General features: G+C 43.3%; 1 protein-coding gene across 2 annotated transcripts in view; it reads right to left on the reverse strand.

The window, feature by feature from the left end:
• Nucleotides 1-15,369, reverse strand: part of Bmerb1 (bMERB domain containing 1) — a 138,278-nt gene extending 122,909 nt beyond the window's left edge. Inside the window, exons 1-2 of one of the 2 annotated variants that reach the window (XM_028778402.1) lie at nt 15,088-15,190; nt 10,364-10,366 (exon numbers count right to left, since the gene is read on the reverse strand). In XM_028778402.1, the coding sequence (XP_028634235.1) occupies nt 10,364-10,366; nt 15,088-15,190 (106 nt within the window). Of the gene's footprint in view, nt 1-10,363; nt 10,367-15,087 lie in introns of both variants that reach the window. The other variant, XM_028778403.1, reaches the window with a different exon arrangement.
• Nucleotides 15,370-17,729: the final 2,360 nt, after the last annotated feature.

The following is a 17,729-nucleotide window of genomic DNA, read 5'->3' on the forward strand; positions in this document are numbered from 1 at the left end:
GCTAATGAACTGGCTAGTCTTACGTCCTAAGTTTAATGTCTTGCAACCTATTATGTGGGCAGAGTGAACTTCTAAGTAGAAGAATGTTATGTCACTGGTACACACCCTTGAAGGAGATACTGGGAAACTGCTTCCCAGTATCATGAGGTGAGCAGCTTTGACTTAACCACAGGCTCCCTACTGCAATTCTCTGCTCTTCACGGATCCATGGACCAAAATTTTGCAAAATAAACTTAACTCAGACCACTCTCCACAGCAAACATAGTGCTAGGCAAACATAGTGAGGTACATCCTAGACTTGCTTTTTATTTCTTTCATTTCAACATATATACATATACATACATATACATATTTATGTTCAGACTGACTTCTGTTACTGCTCAGACCTTGGGGATATTTTCCTCCCTCTGAACTGCAGGCCTATAGTCCACCCTGAAAGGAAAGTGGAGGAGTGTATTAAATGTGACTCGGGGGGCTCTAATGTATAGCCAGAGATGGCAAGCCCATAGGATAGGTGTACCTCAGCATCCCCATTTTACTTCTATGCCTGATAGCAGTAATAGAAGCAATTGAGAATTACCATGGAGAATATGCACTCAGTGCCACTGGAGAAGATAAAGGACCTCTCAATGCTTAGGAGTACCTAATATGTCAGAATATTATTGGGATTGGCCATTGGTACCTTTTCCTCCTCTTCCTCCTCCTCCTCTTCCTCCATGTGTACAGGGTACTTCTAGTCAGCCAGCTGAAATATTTTTGACTGTAAGTGGAAGTGACAATTTCTCCTTCACTTCAATTTGTCAAAAGCAGTGATTTTTCTAGGCAGGAAAACTTGGAGTGAAATCAAAGCCATTTTGCATGGAAGTTTTCTCTTGCTTCCAGGAGCTCCTAATTGTGTTTCCCTTGGCTTGACTCTGAGCACATGCAACAGTTTTTATTGTCAGTGCTCGCTCTGTGTGTGTGTGTGTGTGTGTGTGTGTGTGTGTGTGTGTGTGTGTGTTTGTGTGTGTGTGTACATGCACATGTACTCAAACATGTGCCTGTGCATACACATATGTGTACACACCCATGTGTACAGAATACTGAGACATTGGTAGTTAAAGACAGAGGTATCCTAAGGATGGAGATGAAGAGAGGAGATAGGAATACTATCAGACTAGAATATCTGCATCCTAAACTCAGGTATTTATGGCTGTGGGGTGGAGCCCAGTGATGGAGTGAGGACTAGTTTTTGTTATCCATCTACAGATGAGTGTATACACTAAATGTAGCCTCCTGTAAGTGCAGCGTTTAGTAGCAAGGTTTGAAGTGCTGATGCTTTCTAGAACTCAGAGGATTCTTGAAAATATGATATAAGGAAATGAGCCAGACACAAAAGGTCATATGTTGGATGAATTCTATTTATATAAAAATACTCTTCAGAAAGAAAATGAGCAAAGTGGGTGCTAAGGACATGGAGACGGGCCACAATGAGGCTTAGAACATGTTAGCCCAAAATATGGCCCCATGGCATTTGAGGAAATGGCAGAAATAGGGAGGTTACTTGGACAGCCTCAGGCTTTTATTCCCTGAAGATTGAGTGGCAGGTATCCTGTCTTACATCCAAAGGGAAGAAATGTCACACAGAGAACTGGGGAGGGCTCAGTCAATAAAATGCTTGTTATGCAAGCACAAAAACCAGATTTTGATTCTTTGAACCCATGAAAAAAGCCAACAGCATGTAATTCCAGTTTTGGGAAGCCAAGAAAGGAGGGTCTCTGGGGCTGGCTAGTTAGCCAGCCAGTCTAGGTCAGTAAGGGACCCTGTCACATGCACAAAAACAAGATGGACAGAATCTGAGGAATAACAGCTGGACTTGACCTCTGACCTCTACAGTGTCCTCTGACACTTCACCACGTGGTCCCATAAAACCTCAAAAGTCTTAAATGCTTAAATACCCGGAATATTTTATTTTATGGAGACATGGTCCTCAGACTCACAGTAATCCTCCTGTGTCAGCCTTCAAAGTGCTGGAATTATAGGTATAAGACACCATGGCCCATGTATAAAAGGTTGAAGTTATCTCTTTTTCTTCCTCCTATAGTGCTAGAAATGGAGCCCTGGGTATTATGTATACTGGGCTAGAAACAGAGGCCTGGGCATTATGTGTACTGGGCCAGCACTCTACTCCTGAGCTGCGTGCCTAGCCTTTTCAGCACCAATATAATAATTCAAGTTGAAAATACCATACAGAATGTGGAGTAACACCTCATAATCAATTCAAAAATACACTAAAAATATGGTATTAAATGATCTGGCTGTATGTATATAGAAACATGAAACATAAATGAATTTAGTGTTTAGGCTTGGGCCCCATCACCAGGACATCTCATTGTGCATATGCAAATATATGCAAACATTTCAAAATCAGCATTCAAAATACTTCTGGTTCCAGATGTTTCAGATAAGGAATATTCAACCCATATGGACAAATTCTTATTTTTTTCTTTTGTTATCATTTGTTATTGGGATATCAGTTGTGAACCTAGCAATAGGATAGAGAAGGCTTCCTTCCTGTAATCCCACTAGAGTTCTCTTTAGGGTTGAACAAATGTATGAGAATGAGGCAAGAATGTTTGCCCCACTTTATGAAAGCACTAAATGGTAATACATTATAAACTTTAAGGTTTGGGGCTCAAGCTCAGTTGGAGGTCTTGCATAGCTTGGACAAAGCCTGGAGTCCATTTCCAGCACCTTATAAACCAGATGTGAGACAGCATTTTAATCTCAGCACCTGAAAGTAGAGACAGGATCAGATATTCAAAGTTATCTTCAGCTACCTATAAAGTTCCCAGTCAGCCTGAGACCCTGTCTTAAAAGAAAAAAGAAAAGAGAAAGAAAGAAAAAAACAACTTTGAAAACCAATTGTGCCGGTTAAGACTTTTAACTTGACCTGGACTAAAATCACCTAGGACACAAGCCTCTGGGCAAGCCTGTGAGGCACTACCTGGACTAGGTTAATAGACATGGGAAGGAAAATCTGCCTAAACTGTGGTTAATACTGAGATTCTCAAGAGAAAAACCAGTTCCACAATTTTGAACCAAATCTGAAGCAAGCTTTCATTAATTAAATACTGACCAGGATAGACTTTGGTCAGGTCCACCCTGGGATTCCAGGGAGTGGCTACAGTTATGTTTTGTAGGGACTTAAAAAGGCAAAACCCATAATTCATTGCATTTCCCAACAGGGTCAATCAGGGGCAAGCACACCTTCTGATGGATTTCCTGCCTATGTTCTTCCCACCTCCATGTGGTGATCAAGCACACCTGGTGTAGTGTTCCAGGAAGTTATCTTGTCCCTGGGCAAGTGGGACTTACTTGTTAACTTTGGCTCTTACACCTATGAGCAGGTCCATTCCCTGAGCTGGAGTCCTGGACCGAATCAAAAGAAGAAAGTGAGGTGAGCGCCAGCACCCATCCTTCTCTGCTTTCTGACCGCATACAGCACAAGCAGCTTCCACTCAAGTGCCTGGTGCCTTGATGTCCTCACCATGATGGACTGGACCCTCAGACTGCCTTAAATTGCTTTGTTGGGTATTTTATCAGAGCAACAGGAAAAGTATCCAGGACACAAGGTCATGGTTAACTTTGTGAATCATACCTCTGTTTATTAAAAGAGCTATGTCAGCAGAGATGACTAAACTACCCTAGTCTCTCATCCAGTGTGCTTCTGGGAAATAACTAAGGCAGAACTAACCCCAGAGAACAGGGCTGCTCAACTCCTGGCACCTACCACAGCTGCTGAGGCCCAGCAGACAACTCTGCAGGACCAGTTTTCAATTGTTGTAACCACCAGGAAGAGCCCCATTGACACCTGCATAGTGTCTATCCAAAGAGGCTGAAGATAGATGGGTTTAATCTGGATGGATAGTGGGTCTCCAGATTTACACAGACCTGTAAACACAGAGAGATGACATTCTATCTCATCCTGGAAATCTGTGCATGGCAAGAACCAAACAGAAATCATTTCAGCATCTTTGCTTCTTGTCAGAATGGCAGTTCCTCTTAAGAGCTAAAAGTATTTCAGCCCTGGAGAAAAAGCTGGCCGCATCTCCAGCTTTCAGCTGTCATCATTTCCGTCTTGACCAAGGAGCTCACTGCAGACTGTTCATGAACCTCCAAAACCCAGACACCGAACCTAAACCCCACATAAGGGAATAAGGAAGTGTGCCTTTGTGAAAAACTAAGAACTCATGAGGACAGAACCTTTACGGATGAACTTGCTGTCTTTAGAGCAGATTCCAGGCACAGAGGCAATGTCTCAGACAGTAAACCACTTACTGCTCAAACATGAAGACCCAGATTTGTCTTTCACACAAAAAAACTGTGGAGTTGTGCTCTCAGAGCTGGGGAAGTAGAGACAGGAGGATTGTCCCTGGGGTTCATTAACCGGCTAGTCTACCAAACTGGTGAAAGAAAGATCCTGCATCAAAAGATAAGGTAGTGTGGGGCATGGTAGTTTATGTCTTTAATCTCAGCACTTGGGAAGCAGAGACAAGTGGATTTTAGTGAGTTCAAGGCCAATCTGGTCTACATAGAGAGTTTCAGGCTAGTCAGGGCAGGAGTGAGACCTTGTCTGAAAGACTGATTTCCATTTATAATTTAAAAACACTAACAATATTTGTAGTGTTGGGATAAGAAGGATTCCATCAGATACAACTAAATTTCCTTAATCTGAGACCCACATTAGCACACACCTTCATACACATATATACTTACCCACAGTTTGAACATTTCTGAAATGATGGTCCCTCCTCCCAGCCTACAAACACAGTTGGAAGAAGTTTGTCACTGTGTGGGGGTGGGCTTTGAGACCCTCCTTCTAGCCATGTGGGAGCCAGTCTTCTCCTGTTTGCCTTTGGAACAAGATGTAGAACTCTCAGCTTCTCCCATGCCATGCCTGCCTGGACGCTGCCGTGCTCCTACCTTGATGATAATGGACTGAACCTCTGAACCTGTAAGCCAGCCCCAATTAAACGTTGTCCTTTATGAGTTGCCTTGGTCACAGTATCTTTCACAGCAATGTAAACACACATCTACTGACCTCACCAGAAACCAAACTAATAGAGCCAATTGATTTTAGCCTTTGAATCTCCAAAGTTGTGAGCTAAATACAGCTTTTCTCTTCACAAGCTTCTTGCCTCATCTGTTTCATTGTCATAATGCAAAGCTGATTAATAAAATTTTAATGCAAATGCGGTCATACATGTGGTATCTCTCTGTACAGGCATATAGATATTGTATATGCAGAGACAGAGTGAGAAAAGGAAGCAGAAATAAGGAAGTAAGGGAAGAGCATGAATTCTGTCTCACAAGAATGAACTTCTACCACAGACACTTTCTGGACCTCCTCTGTCTCTCAAAGATAGCCTGGGAGACAACTTAGCCTTGCTAACAGCAGCACAGCATTTCATATGGATAAACAATAACTTCTAGATGCCTTCACTTTGTGTCCAGTGAATCTCTTTGTGCACTAAGGTTTCTATTTCCTGTGGGCAGACTTTTTATGTTTCTCTTCAGAACATATAAATGTTTCAGTATTTAACAAAAGCTAGCATCAGTAAAGTTGCTGGGTCAAAACCTGTGAGGTGTGTGTGTGTGTGTGTTGTGTGTGCACACACTTACGTTTTTGTAGGAGCATAGGAATATGCACAACGGTGTGGTGATCACAGGCTAATGTCACATGTCTTCTCCTATCACTCTCTGTCTAATCTTTTGAGACAGGTTTTCTCACTGAAGCTGGAGCTTACAGGAGCCCTCCCATCCCCATCTCCCTAGTGTTGGGATTACAGGAGTGCCACACCAACCCCAGTGGAATCTGTGTGACAAGTTCCACAGACTGAGGTGAAAACTTCAAAAGAAGTAGACCTCCTGGAACTGGTTGTGGAACTCTTGCCTGGAATAAAACAGTGAGCCATAGTTCTCATGGCATCTTATCTGTTTTATTTTCTTTTATTCCTTTTCTTATTTACAACATGTTCTTGATAGCCTAGGCCAAGATCTTAAGCAAAGAAAATGGATAAGAAACCATCCCTTGAGATGGGGTCACTAACATGACCTTGCCTCCGGGGAAACTGACACTTTACTTTGTAATCATTTACAAAGTTATATAACAGTATTATGATAAATAAAATGTTCCCAACAATAAAATTTTATATGGCTACATGTGTGTCATCAGAGGTGGGATTTTGTATATGGTAAAGAAAGTTTTAAATAAAAATTAAAATAGTTTAAATTTGTGCATTGAAGATTTATAAAAATATCAGGTATTAGATGTTAAATAATAGTTGATCATAAAGATTAGTTAACCTGCTCTTGGAGATCTGCCACCAGCCCTGGATGACCGCCCCCTGAATACGTCCTTTCAGAGTTGTAACATTTGAATGGTTTTTATTGTGTCAAATAATAATAATGATGTTATCTGTTCTATTTGTGATTTATTGAATATATCTTTTCAGAGTTGATATGCTTGGATGATTCTTGTGCTTTACTGTGCCAAATGATAATGATGATTGCTTTCCTGTATACATCTCCTAGGAGCTGTAATATTTGTTTTTTTCTATGTATAGAACCCTTGCTTGAGAGCTGCAAAATACACTCTGTGTTTGTTTCTGTTTGTCACTGCCGAATCCTTACCCACCAAGCCTTCAAGAACCCTCATCCCAGGCACTCCCATACCCGACTGGGATGGTCCGTGGCACAGGAGCAGACTGATGTATCCAGCTTGTCCTCGTGCATGGATGGCAGATGCTTTACTGCTATTTCTGCAGCCCCTATTTTGAATGTTGAGCTATTATCTGACTACTTTCCAAAAAAGACTGCAACACACCACAAATTCTACCAGCATGTCCCTGTTCCCTGCATGAATCCGAATGCCCGTTGAATGGACCAATATGTTGTACTTGATGTTAGCCAAAAGCCAAGAAGCCATGGACCAGCTTGATAAATGTGGCTCACCCCGTGTGTGTGTGTGTGTGTGTGTGTGTGTGTGTAATTCTAAAAACACCCTAAGAACAGTGCCCCACCCATGGTAGCATCTAAGAATTGGGAATCTGCTACCTGTGGGAACCTACCCCAACCTCTACCCACAATCATACTGTCAATGTTACTGGTTATCAACAACACTGCCATTCCAGTTTCATATTTTGTAATCTTAACATCTTGCTTCTTGCAGAAAAGCACAACCTTGGGAATAAACTATGTCAAGGAGATGGACAGCCAATACAGACTAACTGAGACTCTGCCTTCCGTTCACCATTTCATGATTTTAAAGGTTTACAAAAAACACAATGAAATCATTTCACCTCAGCCTCGTGAATTAACAGTCTCCCAATTCGGTGCCTAGTGATTGAATGAGAAGGGTCTCAGTGCTGGATAATGTGATAGGCACTGGGCATACAGCTCCACCAACCTACCAGTCATTTTTAAAAATAAATGTATGTGTGTGTGTACAAGCTTGTGGATGTGTGCATGTGTGCCAGCAGTCAACCTTACTGTCATTCCCTAGGCACTGTCCACTCTGAAGCTAGCGTAGAGTAGGCATTCATCCTGTCCAGCAAGTAAATGGTGAGGGAATGAGAAAACAGTGTAGTTAGACTCTTCAGGGGTGCTCAGAAGCAGTGTTTTGAAAGGCTACTCCAGAAGAGCCTGTGCTTGTGTTAGCTTCCAGACCACATGATTGGCATATAAGCCTCTGCCTGTGTTAGCTTCCAGACCACGTGTGCATGAAGGAAACAGATGACTGGGATCAGAGACCACATGGATCCACAATCCCGTAACACAATGGAAGCATATTTCATTAAGCCAAGAAGATAGAAATTAGAAAAAAATCAAAGCAAAACCCAATGCCAGTGCATGGACTCTGACCTTTGAAATTGCTTCCTCCCTGCCTTGAGCAGGTGGCTTACCTGGGATGTCCTCTCTTCAAATTGGCAGTTTACCTGAAATGCCATCCTTACCTCTCTTTACTTCTAGAAACTTCTTAGTTCACAGGCCAAGTGCAAACATTCTTCTTTGCGTCAGCCTAAAGTCCCCTGTGAGCACTGGTCTCTCATCTCCTGCTCGTGCTGACAGAGAGCACTGGTCTATTCCACGAACACTATCGCAGTGTTCTTCTAACTGCTTCCCCTCTCCCCATAACTATGCTTGTTGAGGTTCCAAGCTATGTCTTGCTTTATTTTCGATCTCTGCAGCCTCTACACTGGGCCAGGAAGTAACAGACCTCTTTGGAAAGAGACATTTGGAGTTAGATCAGGTTAGGCTCAGCCAATTACTGATTTTAAGTCCCTCAGCAGTCCTGGTATAGTGACACATGCCTTTAATCTCAGCACTTGGAAGTCAGAGATGGGCACATCTTTGTGAGTTCAGGGCCAGCCTGAGTTTCAAGACAGCCAGAGCTACATAGCCTCAAATAAATAAAAACTAAAAATAAAATTAAATTAAAAAAAAAAGACCTCCACCAACTTCTTTAATTTCCCTACACCTCATTTTCCTCAAGTATAAAATGGCAATTACAACCTGCCTATCTCATAGCTTGCCATGAGAAGTAAGACTGTGAGTCCACAGCTGAGCTCCAAGGACTATTTAACAAGTGTTTAATAACCATTCAGATACCAAGAGTCGGGCACAGTGGCACACACCTTTCATCCCAGCACTCAGGAGGCAGAGGCTGATAAACTTCTGAGTTCAAAGCCAGCCTGGTCTACAGAATGAATTCCATGATAGCCCGGGCTACACAGAGAAACACAGATACCAAGAGTAAACACTGTTGACTTTCCCCCTCCATTTAACACATGAAAATAAACCATAAAACAAGACCCATCAGATACAAGGGTGATGGCTCATGCTTGTAAATTTGATAGTCAGGAAGCTAAGGCAGGAGGATCACTAAGAGTTTGAAGCCTGCCATAAAAGCAAAACAAATTCTTTAATATCAGCATCTTCATAACTCCACACCCCTGCTTCTATAGTAGCCATGACTTGAGTTTGCAGCCTACCGGCAGAGGGTAAGGAAATACATGTCTTCTACTTTTTCTCTCAGTGACTGACCTCCTAGAGGCCAGACATGCTGTCTCTCAGTGACTGACCTCCTACAGGCCAGACATGTTGTCTCTACCCCTAGTCAACGGTTCACACTCAAGACCATTCCCCATGTGCTCAAAATGGATGTCATTAGGAAGGAAGAAGAAACATTTCAGTACTGCTCAAGCACCACTGTGTAGTCACAGCTGTCTGGTCCTACTCTCCCCTGATAGCCAGGGAGACCATTTAAAACAAAAGCCAGCTTCAGTTCGTCCCTTGCTTAAAATACCCTGTAGGGGCCTAGCAAGGTGACTCAGTGGGTAAAGGGGCTTGTTGCCAAGACTGACCACCCCAGGACCCACACCATGGGGGGAGAGAACAGACTCCTTTCCTCTGACCTCCACATGCCCTCCCCACACAGAGAATTAATAAATACATAAAATATGTGGAAAAGCATGGCCTAGCAACATGCTTTACCATGGCAATAAACTTCAGACTTTTCTTAAAACCAATTACAGATCATATCTGGCCTGCCTCCTTCCTGACTAATCATCCATCCTGCCCTGACTCACTGGGTTCCAGCTGCCTTAGCCACCTGCCTCTTCCTGGAATACTCCAAAAGTCGTTGCATCTAGAGCTTGGATCCCTTGCTATTTGCATGTCAGAATGTCACAATACTCTTCAGGTATTCCTTGATGACCAGATAAGCAGTATTCCTCCCTGAAAATGCTCAGGAAATATCTATTATGACTAGAACACTGCTTAGATATTAATCTGATACCCTCATTCCTAATGTCCTGATGTCCCCTAAATAAACCCTCCAAATAGGGGAGCTTTTGCCTTGCTCAGTACTGTATGGACATCTCTTAGAGCACTGCCAGGAGTGAGGACACTTGTCTGCCACCTCAGCACTCTCACGGTAAAGGTAGGAGGATCAGGAGTTCAAGGTTATCTTTGGCTATGTGGTGAATGAAAGCCAGCCTGGGTGTCTTAGTTACTGTTTTGTTGCTGTGAAGAGACATGACCAAGGGAACTCTTATAAAGGCAAACATTTAATGTGGCTGGCTTACAGTTTAAGTATAGTCAACTATCATGGTGGGAAACATGGCAGTGTGCAAGCAAACATGATGCTGGAAGAGGCAAGAGTTCTAAATATTGATCCACAGGCAACCAGGAGGAGACTATCATCCACACTGGGCAGAACCTGAGCATAGGAGACCTCAAAACCCTCCTACACAGTGATGTACTTCCTCCAACAAGGCCACACCTCTTCTAATAAGGTCACACCTTTTAGCAGTGCCACTTCCTATGGCAAGCATTGAAACACAGGAATCTATGGAAACCAAACCTATTCAAACCACTGTATTGGGTTACATGAGATCCTGTCTCTAAACAACAAAAAGTAAATGTATTATTTTCATAATTAAGAGGACATAATAATGCTAAAATAAAATGAGAAATAATTTTCCTTTCTAATCAAAAAGTCAAAGAATATGAGTCAAATCAAGGACAAGGGTGCAGAAACCTTCAACAGAGGATTCACAGACAGGCAGCAAGTCACACTGCTTCAAGCTCTGCATTGTTTATTAACCGGAGATGCTGGTCAGTTAATGATCTTCTTGCTAGTCATTTCACATCTTTAGACTTGGAAGTAACAGCCGTCTTCCAGGAGCTTCTGGGAAGATTGCTGTCTGTGCTGGCTGCTTTGTTGCAGCCCCTCCTACCTTGGATGCCCTTGGAAAACTTCTCCCCCAGCATACACTCTAGGCCACCTTCCCCCCACATCCCCTACTCCAGTTCAACATCCTTTAAGACATATTCAGATCAGCCAAGACATGGCCCTGACAACAGACCACTGTGATCTTCAAAAGCCCTGAGCTTTCTCAAAAGGCACCTTGTCTTCGTGTCTCCCTTAATTAATTACAGTCAGTTGAAAGCAATATTTTTATAGATCTTACCACAGTGAAATGTCACTATGCATTTTCCAACTGAGTTATTTAAAAAAAAAAAAAAGCCCCATTGCTTACGGGAAAATGGGAGGTGGAGTAGAAACACCAGGAGCTCAACTTTGAGCCAACCTGGGCTACCTGGTAAAGGTTGAAGAATGAAAAGATTAATAGAAGCCATTTTTTAGAATCTGTTTCAAGTGAGAAAATACTAGATGGTTTCCTAGCATTCATGAGGCCCTAGCTCAATCCCTAGAAATGAGAACATGCACAGGAGGCAGGACACTAAAGGTGTCTTTCTGTGCATAGTCAGCGAAGAAGGTGGCATGGTTGCAGTCATCAGATACACTTATCAATAATCTCTGCAGATCCAAGGGGCTTCCACTTGGGTCCTGTTATGACAACCATTTGGCATTGACCTGGGGCTCACAGAAGACCAGGCTGTGTGATAAATGACCTGATTCTGTTCTCCGAGGGTCCCAAGCATCCATTACTATGATTATTCTCATTGTAAAGTATTTATTTTTATTTATTTGTTGGGCACACAGGTGAGTGTCTGTACAATTCAGAAAGAAGACAGTGTCAGATCTCCTAGAGCTAGAGTTACAGATGGTTATGAGCCACCCAATGTGGTTGCTGGGAACTGAACTTGGGTCAAGTGCCCTTAACTATGGAGTCATCTCTCTAGTCCCATCTGTTCCTGTTTTATAGACAAAGCAAACACCCATGGAAACAGAGCTGGAAAGGACAAGGGCTAGTTTGAACTTACTACACCTGACTTCAAATTCCTATTCTTTAATTTCTTTCTGTTTTAGTTATTTGATTTTGAGATGGGACCTCATGTGCTAGCCTCAAACTCTTTTTGTAGCCAAAGATGACCTTGAACTTCAGACTCTCTTGCCTCTTTGTCTTGGTACTTCCATGTCAGGTCTGTACCTCTACACCCCACTCCCATCTTTCCTACTGTAACTATAGTACATCACATATGTTCATCTAAAAATTTTAGCTGATGTAGTACCAGGTGGCCTAAAAGGGTTCCAAGTTCAAGTCATACCTGGACTACAGTATAGGTTCAAGGCCTAGATGACTTTAAAATATGGCTTAGTGCTTGTCTAGTATCATGTGCTTGTGTTCAGTACCACCTTTACCACAAATAAGAATGATAGTAGGTTAAATAAATTCCGTAATTGAGAGATGGGGTATAGCTAGGTTGGTAGAGCATTTGCCCAGCATTCACAAAGTCTGTCTCTATCTGTGAATAAGTCAGAGTACATAAATATTCTACTCTAAATACTCTAGCTGAAATAAAAGGAAGCAATTAATACAATCTCAGCTAAAAACAACCAAGTCTACCATCTTTCCACTCCTGAGTTCTTTAGAAAAATCTTTAAATACATGCAGAAGTGAAACAGAATCTTTTTAATGGGCTCTTTTTACAGCATGTCTGTGTCACCCACAGCAGGACTGCCTGGGCAGTTCTTTGGCCATAGCCCCAGTATTACTAATTTCTATATTTCATTAATAAATGAATAGAGGCTCAGACCTGTCAAATGGCTCTGCAAACCCCTGTGAATTGAGAGGATGTTTACATAAAAAAAAAAAAAAAAGCCCAAAATGCTTCGTTGGAGACAGAAATTAAAATGCCCAAATTTGCCAGAGTCAAGAGTCTAAAGTGGGCCTCTGGATTCCCGCTTTGAGATTTCACATGGGACTAGCTTAAAGAGCAGGGGGTTGGTTTGAGGACCTGTGCCAAGGCACATAAGAAACTGACCTGGCAATGGAACAAGAAGCAAGTCTAAGAATCTTGGAGGGTTTGGACAAAAAGGACCAGAGAGTACAGCCAGGACTCAGAAGTACAAAATTTTCAGGGACTTATATGGTTTAAAGTGAATTCTTACCTCAGTTTTCCCTATGTGCTCAAATTTGGTCCCAGTAAACAGTGGGAAAATGGGAAGGAACTGGGTATGTTGGCACACACCTGGGTCCCAACGCTTGGGAGGATAGGCAGAAAAATTCAAGGTCATCCTTGGCTACAGAGAGCTTGAGGCCAGTCTGGATTATATGAGACCTGGGGGCAGTGGGGGTTGACAGAGAAAGATGGGGGAGGAAGAGAGGACAGAATGCTTTAGGGAAGTGCCCAATATTTCAGTTTGCTTTCGGTTTTTGTTTTGAAACAGGGCCTTACTTTGTAGCCTGGCTGGCCTAGAAGTCACAGAGCTATGACCAATATTGCAGTTTTAACTCAGTCTTGCTTTATGCAGTTGAATAGAAAGGATGAAACTGAGTTCCCTCTACAGATGATAGAGCAACCACTGAAACATAGCTGTGCCCTGAGAACTTACCTGAGGTTTACATGTACCATCTTATTCAATATTCATGATATGAAGCCACATGGTGTATGATATTATTGTCCCCATTTTCAAAGAGCAAAGGTAGAGGACAGAAACACACCTTGTCATGTTGTTAGCCAAAGAGCAGAGCCCTAGTCAAACCAGGGATTCCTTGACTCTATGGAGACCCAACCGTCTATCAAGCACTATGGACTGCAGGGACTACTACCTGCTTGGAAAATTACTGACCACCATTGAAACAGACCCAGGAATGCTGAAAGCAGTAAACCTTCATGAAAAATGTACGGAGTCCAACTAATCTGGGTCTGATCCCGGTCCTACCATTTCCCTTTGTATTCTCTAGCAAGCCCCCGCCTTCCCATCTATGCAAGGCCACACAAGATTGCAGCAGGGAGAAATAAGAGGTGTTTCTGAAGTTTTCAGGACATGGCAATCTAACAATATAAGGCAGCCGTGGATGGTATTATTTTGAGCTTGTAAACCACAGACCTGCAACCTCTAGGTTACCTCAAAGTGCCAAAGCCAAAGGACTTAGGAGGATGAAGCAGGATAAAGGACCTAGGTCTAAAAGGAGAAAGAAAATGTAAGAAAGAAAGAGGTTGGAAGCATCAGAACACCCATCATAGCAGGAATGAAGACATTTGAACTTGAAATCCAAACACAATACCGCTGAGTAGTTGAGTCCATAGTTACAAGAATGGAGAAAACAACCACAAAGCGCGTGCGCGGGCGCACACACACACACACACACACACACACACAACTTTCTCCCAAGTGAGGATAGAAAAGGAGCTTATTTACAATACTTTAAGTACTGGTAACTCATGGGCTGCTCCTGGGGAAGAGCACTAAGCCCAGATACCCAGTCAGAGCAGGTAGGCGCAGGGCCCTTAAGAAGGTAAGAGGGGTTTCTCCAGTCCTGCAGGCTATACCAGGGCTGCTGGGCAAGCCAGATCAGAATAGGAGGCAGGGTGGAGGACATTGGGAAGCCCCTAGGATCGTAGGGACATCAGTGACCTTAGACTTTCCAGATAGCCTCCACTGTTTACAGAGTTTCGAGTACTGAGTCCAGCAAAAGTCTTGAATTCATTTAGAGATGTTTGTTGATACCAAAACACCAAAGAGAGAACCGATGAGTAGAGGTCTGCTTCAAAACAGCCAAACCAAATTGGATCATTAAGTCAAGGGCTAACAGAGTGGGGGAGGGGGCTGCACAGTGCTAACCTTGCCCTTGCTTGCTCTTTCACCCCTCCTCTGACCCAGAAGGAGGAGGAGGGAAGATGCTGGGATTTCAGCTATGCCCTGAACCTCAAGACAGAAAGAGAATGCAGACACTCCCCCATCTCTGTAATGTGGGCGCTTTCCAAGCCGCCCTTGGCTCCTGCGCCCTCAAGCATCTCAACATTCTAGCATCCCTCCTCCTGGGATGCAGAGAAGACAGTCCTTCGCAAAAGCAGCCTCAGGCTGCCGGATCTCGGACTCCTTAGTCCAGCTCAGCTGGGCTAGCTTAGCTGCCTTGCGATTTCCAGAGGAGCCTCCCTGTGCAACCCAGCCCTGGAGGGTCCCCTCTTTTGTTTGTAGGAAGAACACTGATGCTGTGCAACACTGGAAGCCCAGCTGCGGGGGCGCTTCCCCAGTCTGCTCGCCCTGCGTTTCTCTGCTTTAGGGGCCCCCAGTTCAGCACACGGAGTCTCCAACTGTCCCCACCCGGTCCCTGCCCGAACACTCACTTCCCAGTCCCTTCGCTTTCCATGCTGTCTCCTCCACCGCCCCATAGCGCCTCAGAGGCTTCTCGGCTTCCAGATGAACAGAGAGAGATTGCTTTAACTCCATTGCTGATCCCCGCGGGCAGGTCCTGGGGTCTGTTTCACTCCATCCCTGCTGAAGGTTGCAGGGAGGAAGAAGGCTCAAATCGGCAGTGTTTTAAGGGGCCGGGCGTTGCTGAGGAAGCTGCTCCATCTCTTCAATCTCCAGAACCCGAAAGCACCCAACTGGTACCCAGGATGGGGGAGGGATGCATAACACATGCGCAGTGGAGGCTGGAGTGGGGAGGTTTGGGGGCTGGGTAGGGAGAAAGAGGGACAAATGATTAAACTCTTTAGAACAACAAAAACAAAAACAACTGAAATAAAATCATCCCCAAATGAAGCAAGAATAAGGCACCTGCCCACAGACAGTAGACAGACTTTGTGTGGATGGAGCTAGCACTGTGGGTGGCTTGGGATCTGTTAGAGGGCTGGTAGGTTCCAGTGTGATTGGTGAGCCAGAACATACCTGTAGACAATGATCTTTCTTTGTGGACAAGCCCAAGTGTGGACCGCTGCTTTTGGATTCTTTATTGTTTGCATTTATGTTCATGATTTGAATGTAAAAGGAGGACATCAGCCATCGTGTGTGTGTATGTGTGTGTGTGTGTGTGTGTGTGTGTACACCTATGTCAGTCCTGTGCATTTGTATGGAAAGGAACAAGAGAGGCAAAAATGTTTTGTATATATGGCCAACAAAGCCATTCAGAACACTGATCCTTACAAAGCTGGAAAGTAATCGTATTGACCAAACATAGCAGCAATAAAAAAACAACAACAAAAAATGATGTCAGGACTGGAAATGGAACTCAATTAGTACAACACTCACAGCTGAAGCATGAGAACCCAAGTCTGGTCTACAGGACAGTGCAAGTGTTACAAGAACAGGCGCAGCAATGTACACTTCTAGTCCCTGTGCTAGGAGTAAAGGCAGGAGGAAACCCGGGGCTTGCTTGCTCCAAGACACCTTATACTAACTTCCGGCCTATACGTGCACACTTTTTTGGTTTTAATATAAAGGGAATGCAGCCAGTTGGCAGAATGCTTGCATAATGTGCACAAAGTCCTGGGTCCTATCCCTAGCACTACATAAACCAGGTACGTGATCCTAGCACACAAGAAGAGGCAGGAAGAGCTGAAATTCAAATTTATCCTTGGGCACATAGGGCATTTGTATAGCAGCCTAGGCTACACAAGACCATGTCTCAAATGAATGAATGAATGAATGAATGAATGAATGAATGAAGTGTAAACAAAAGTCAACACTATGTTTTGAATTACTGCTAAACGTAGAACATTTCCCAATGTCTCTGTGAAACCTAGCACTCCTCTCTCCCCTGCTTTACAGAAGACACAATTGAAGTGCAGAGAGATCACTAACCCATATCTTCAAACTTCCAGGGTATCTCATCAGTACTTGAATCAGGCTAGACTGTATGAATTCAGATTCTGACTCTTATTGACCTTATTTCCTTGTCTGTGGTTATAGTTAAAGAGCCTAAACAAATATGTATGTGCATGAGCTGGGGTGCACGCAGGGAGGTTTGTGGGAACGTGAGGACCCTCAGCAGTCAGAAGTATTAGATCTCCTGGAGCTGGAGTTACAGGCAGTTGTGAACCAAGAGATATGCCTGCTGGAAACCAAACTTGGGTTGTCTGCAAAAGTCGTGACTGCTCTTAACAGCTGAGCCATCTCTGCTGCACCTTAGCTGTAGTTATGTTTTGTATGGAGGGAGAGGAACAAAGGCGGCTCTAGGTCAGAGGATGCTGGTTTGCTGTTTAATAGTTATTTTCTTATGTCACCTGGGGACATCAGTGTCTATTTTTATGAGTTAGAAATGTAAAACAGTCCAGTTTTCCAGGAAAATGGTTTTACCACTTAAAAAAGTTAGTTAACAATGAACTCCTAAACAGCTTCAAAAAGTTCTAGAAACGTAAACCTAGATTATAACAAGTTTTGTTCTGTTTTGTTTGGGAGTTTGAATTGAGATGGGGTTTTACCATGTGGTCACTTCTGAGAGGCCCTAACTTAATTATATAAAGACATAAAAATAATATTTTATTTACTAATGAGGCATAAGAAATGAAACAAGGAGGCTAGAGTCTCAGCTATTCCGAGCACTGGCTGCTCTTGCAGAGAACCAAGGCTCCATTCTTAGCACCCACATGGCAGCTCACAATGTTCAGCAACTCCAGTTCCAAGGTATCCAATGCCTCTTTTGGCCTCCAAGACCACTGTATGCACGTTCATAGACACACAGCCAAAATACCCATGCATATAAAATAAAAATACTTTTTTTTTAAAGAATTGAAATAAGACTGGGTATAATGGTACAAGTCAGTAAGCCCTGATCAAAGAAGGTAGAGGCAGGAAGATTGCGGCTTCAAGTCTAGCCTGAGCTACACAGCAAGACCTTGTCTCAAAAATAAATAAATAGGACTACAAGATTGCTCAGTGGGTAGGATCTTGCTTCCAAGTCTAATGACTTGAGTTTCCACCCTGGGACCTACATGATACAAGGAAAGAACTAACTCCTTTAAACGGTCTTCTGACCCCTACAGACCAT

The sequence above is a fragment of the Grammomys surdaster genome, unplaced genomic scaffold, assembly GCF_004785775.1.
Source record: "Grammomys surdaster isolate TR1022 unplaced genomic scaffold, NIH_TR_1.0 334, whole genome shotgun sequence".
Classification (NCBI taxonomy): Eukaryota; Metazoa; Chordata; class Mammalia; order Rodentia; family Muridae; genus Grammomys; species Grammomys surdaster.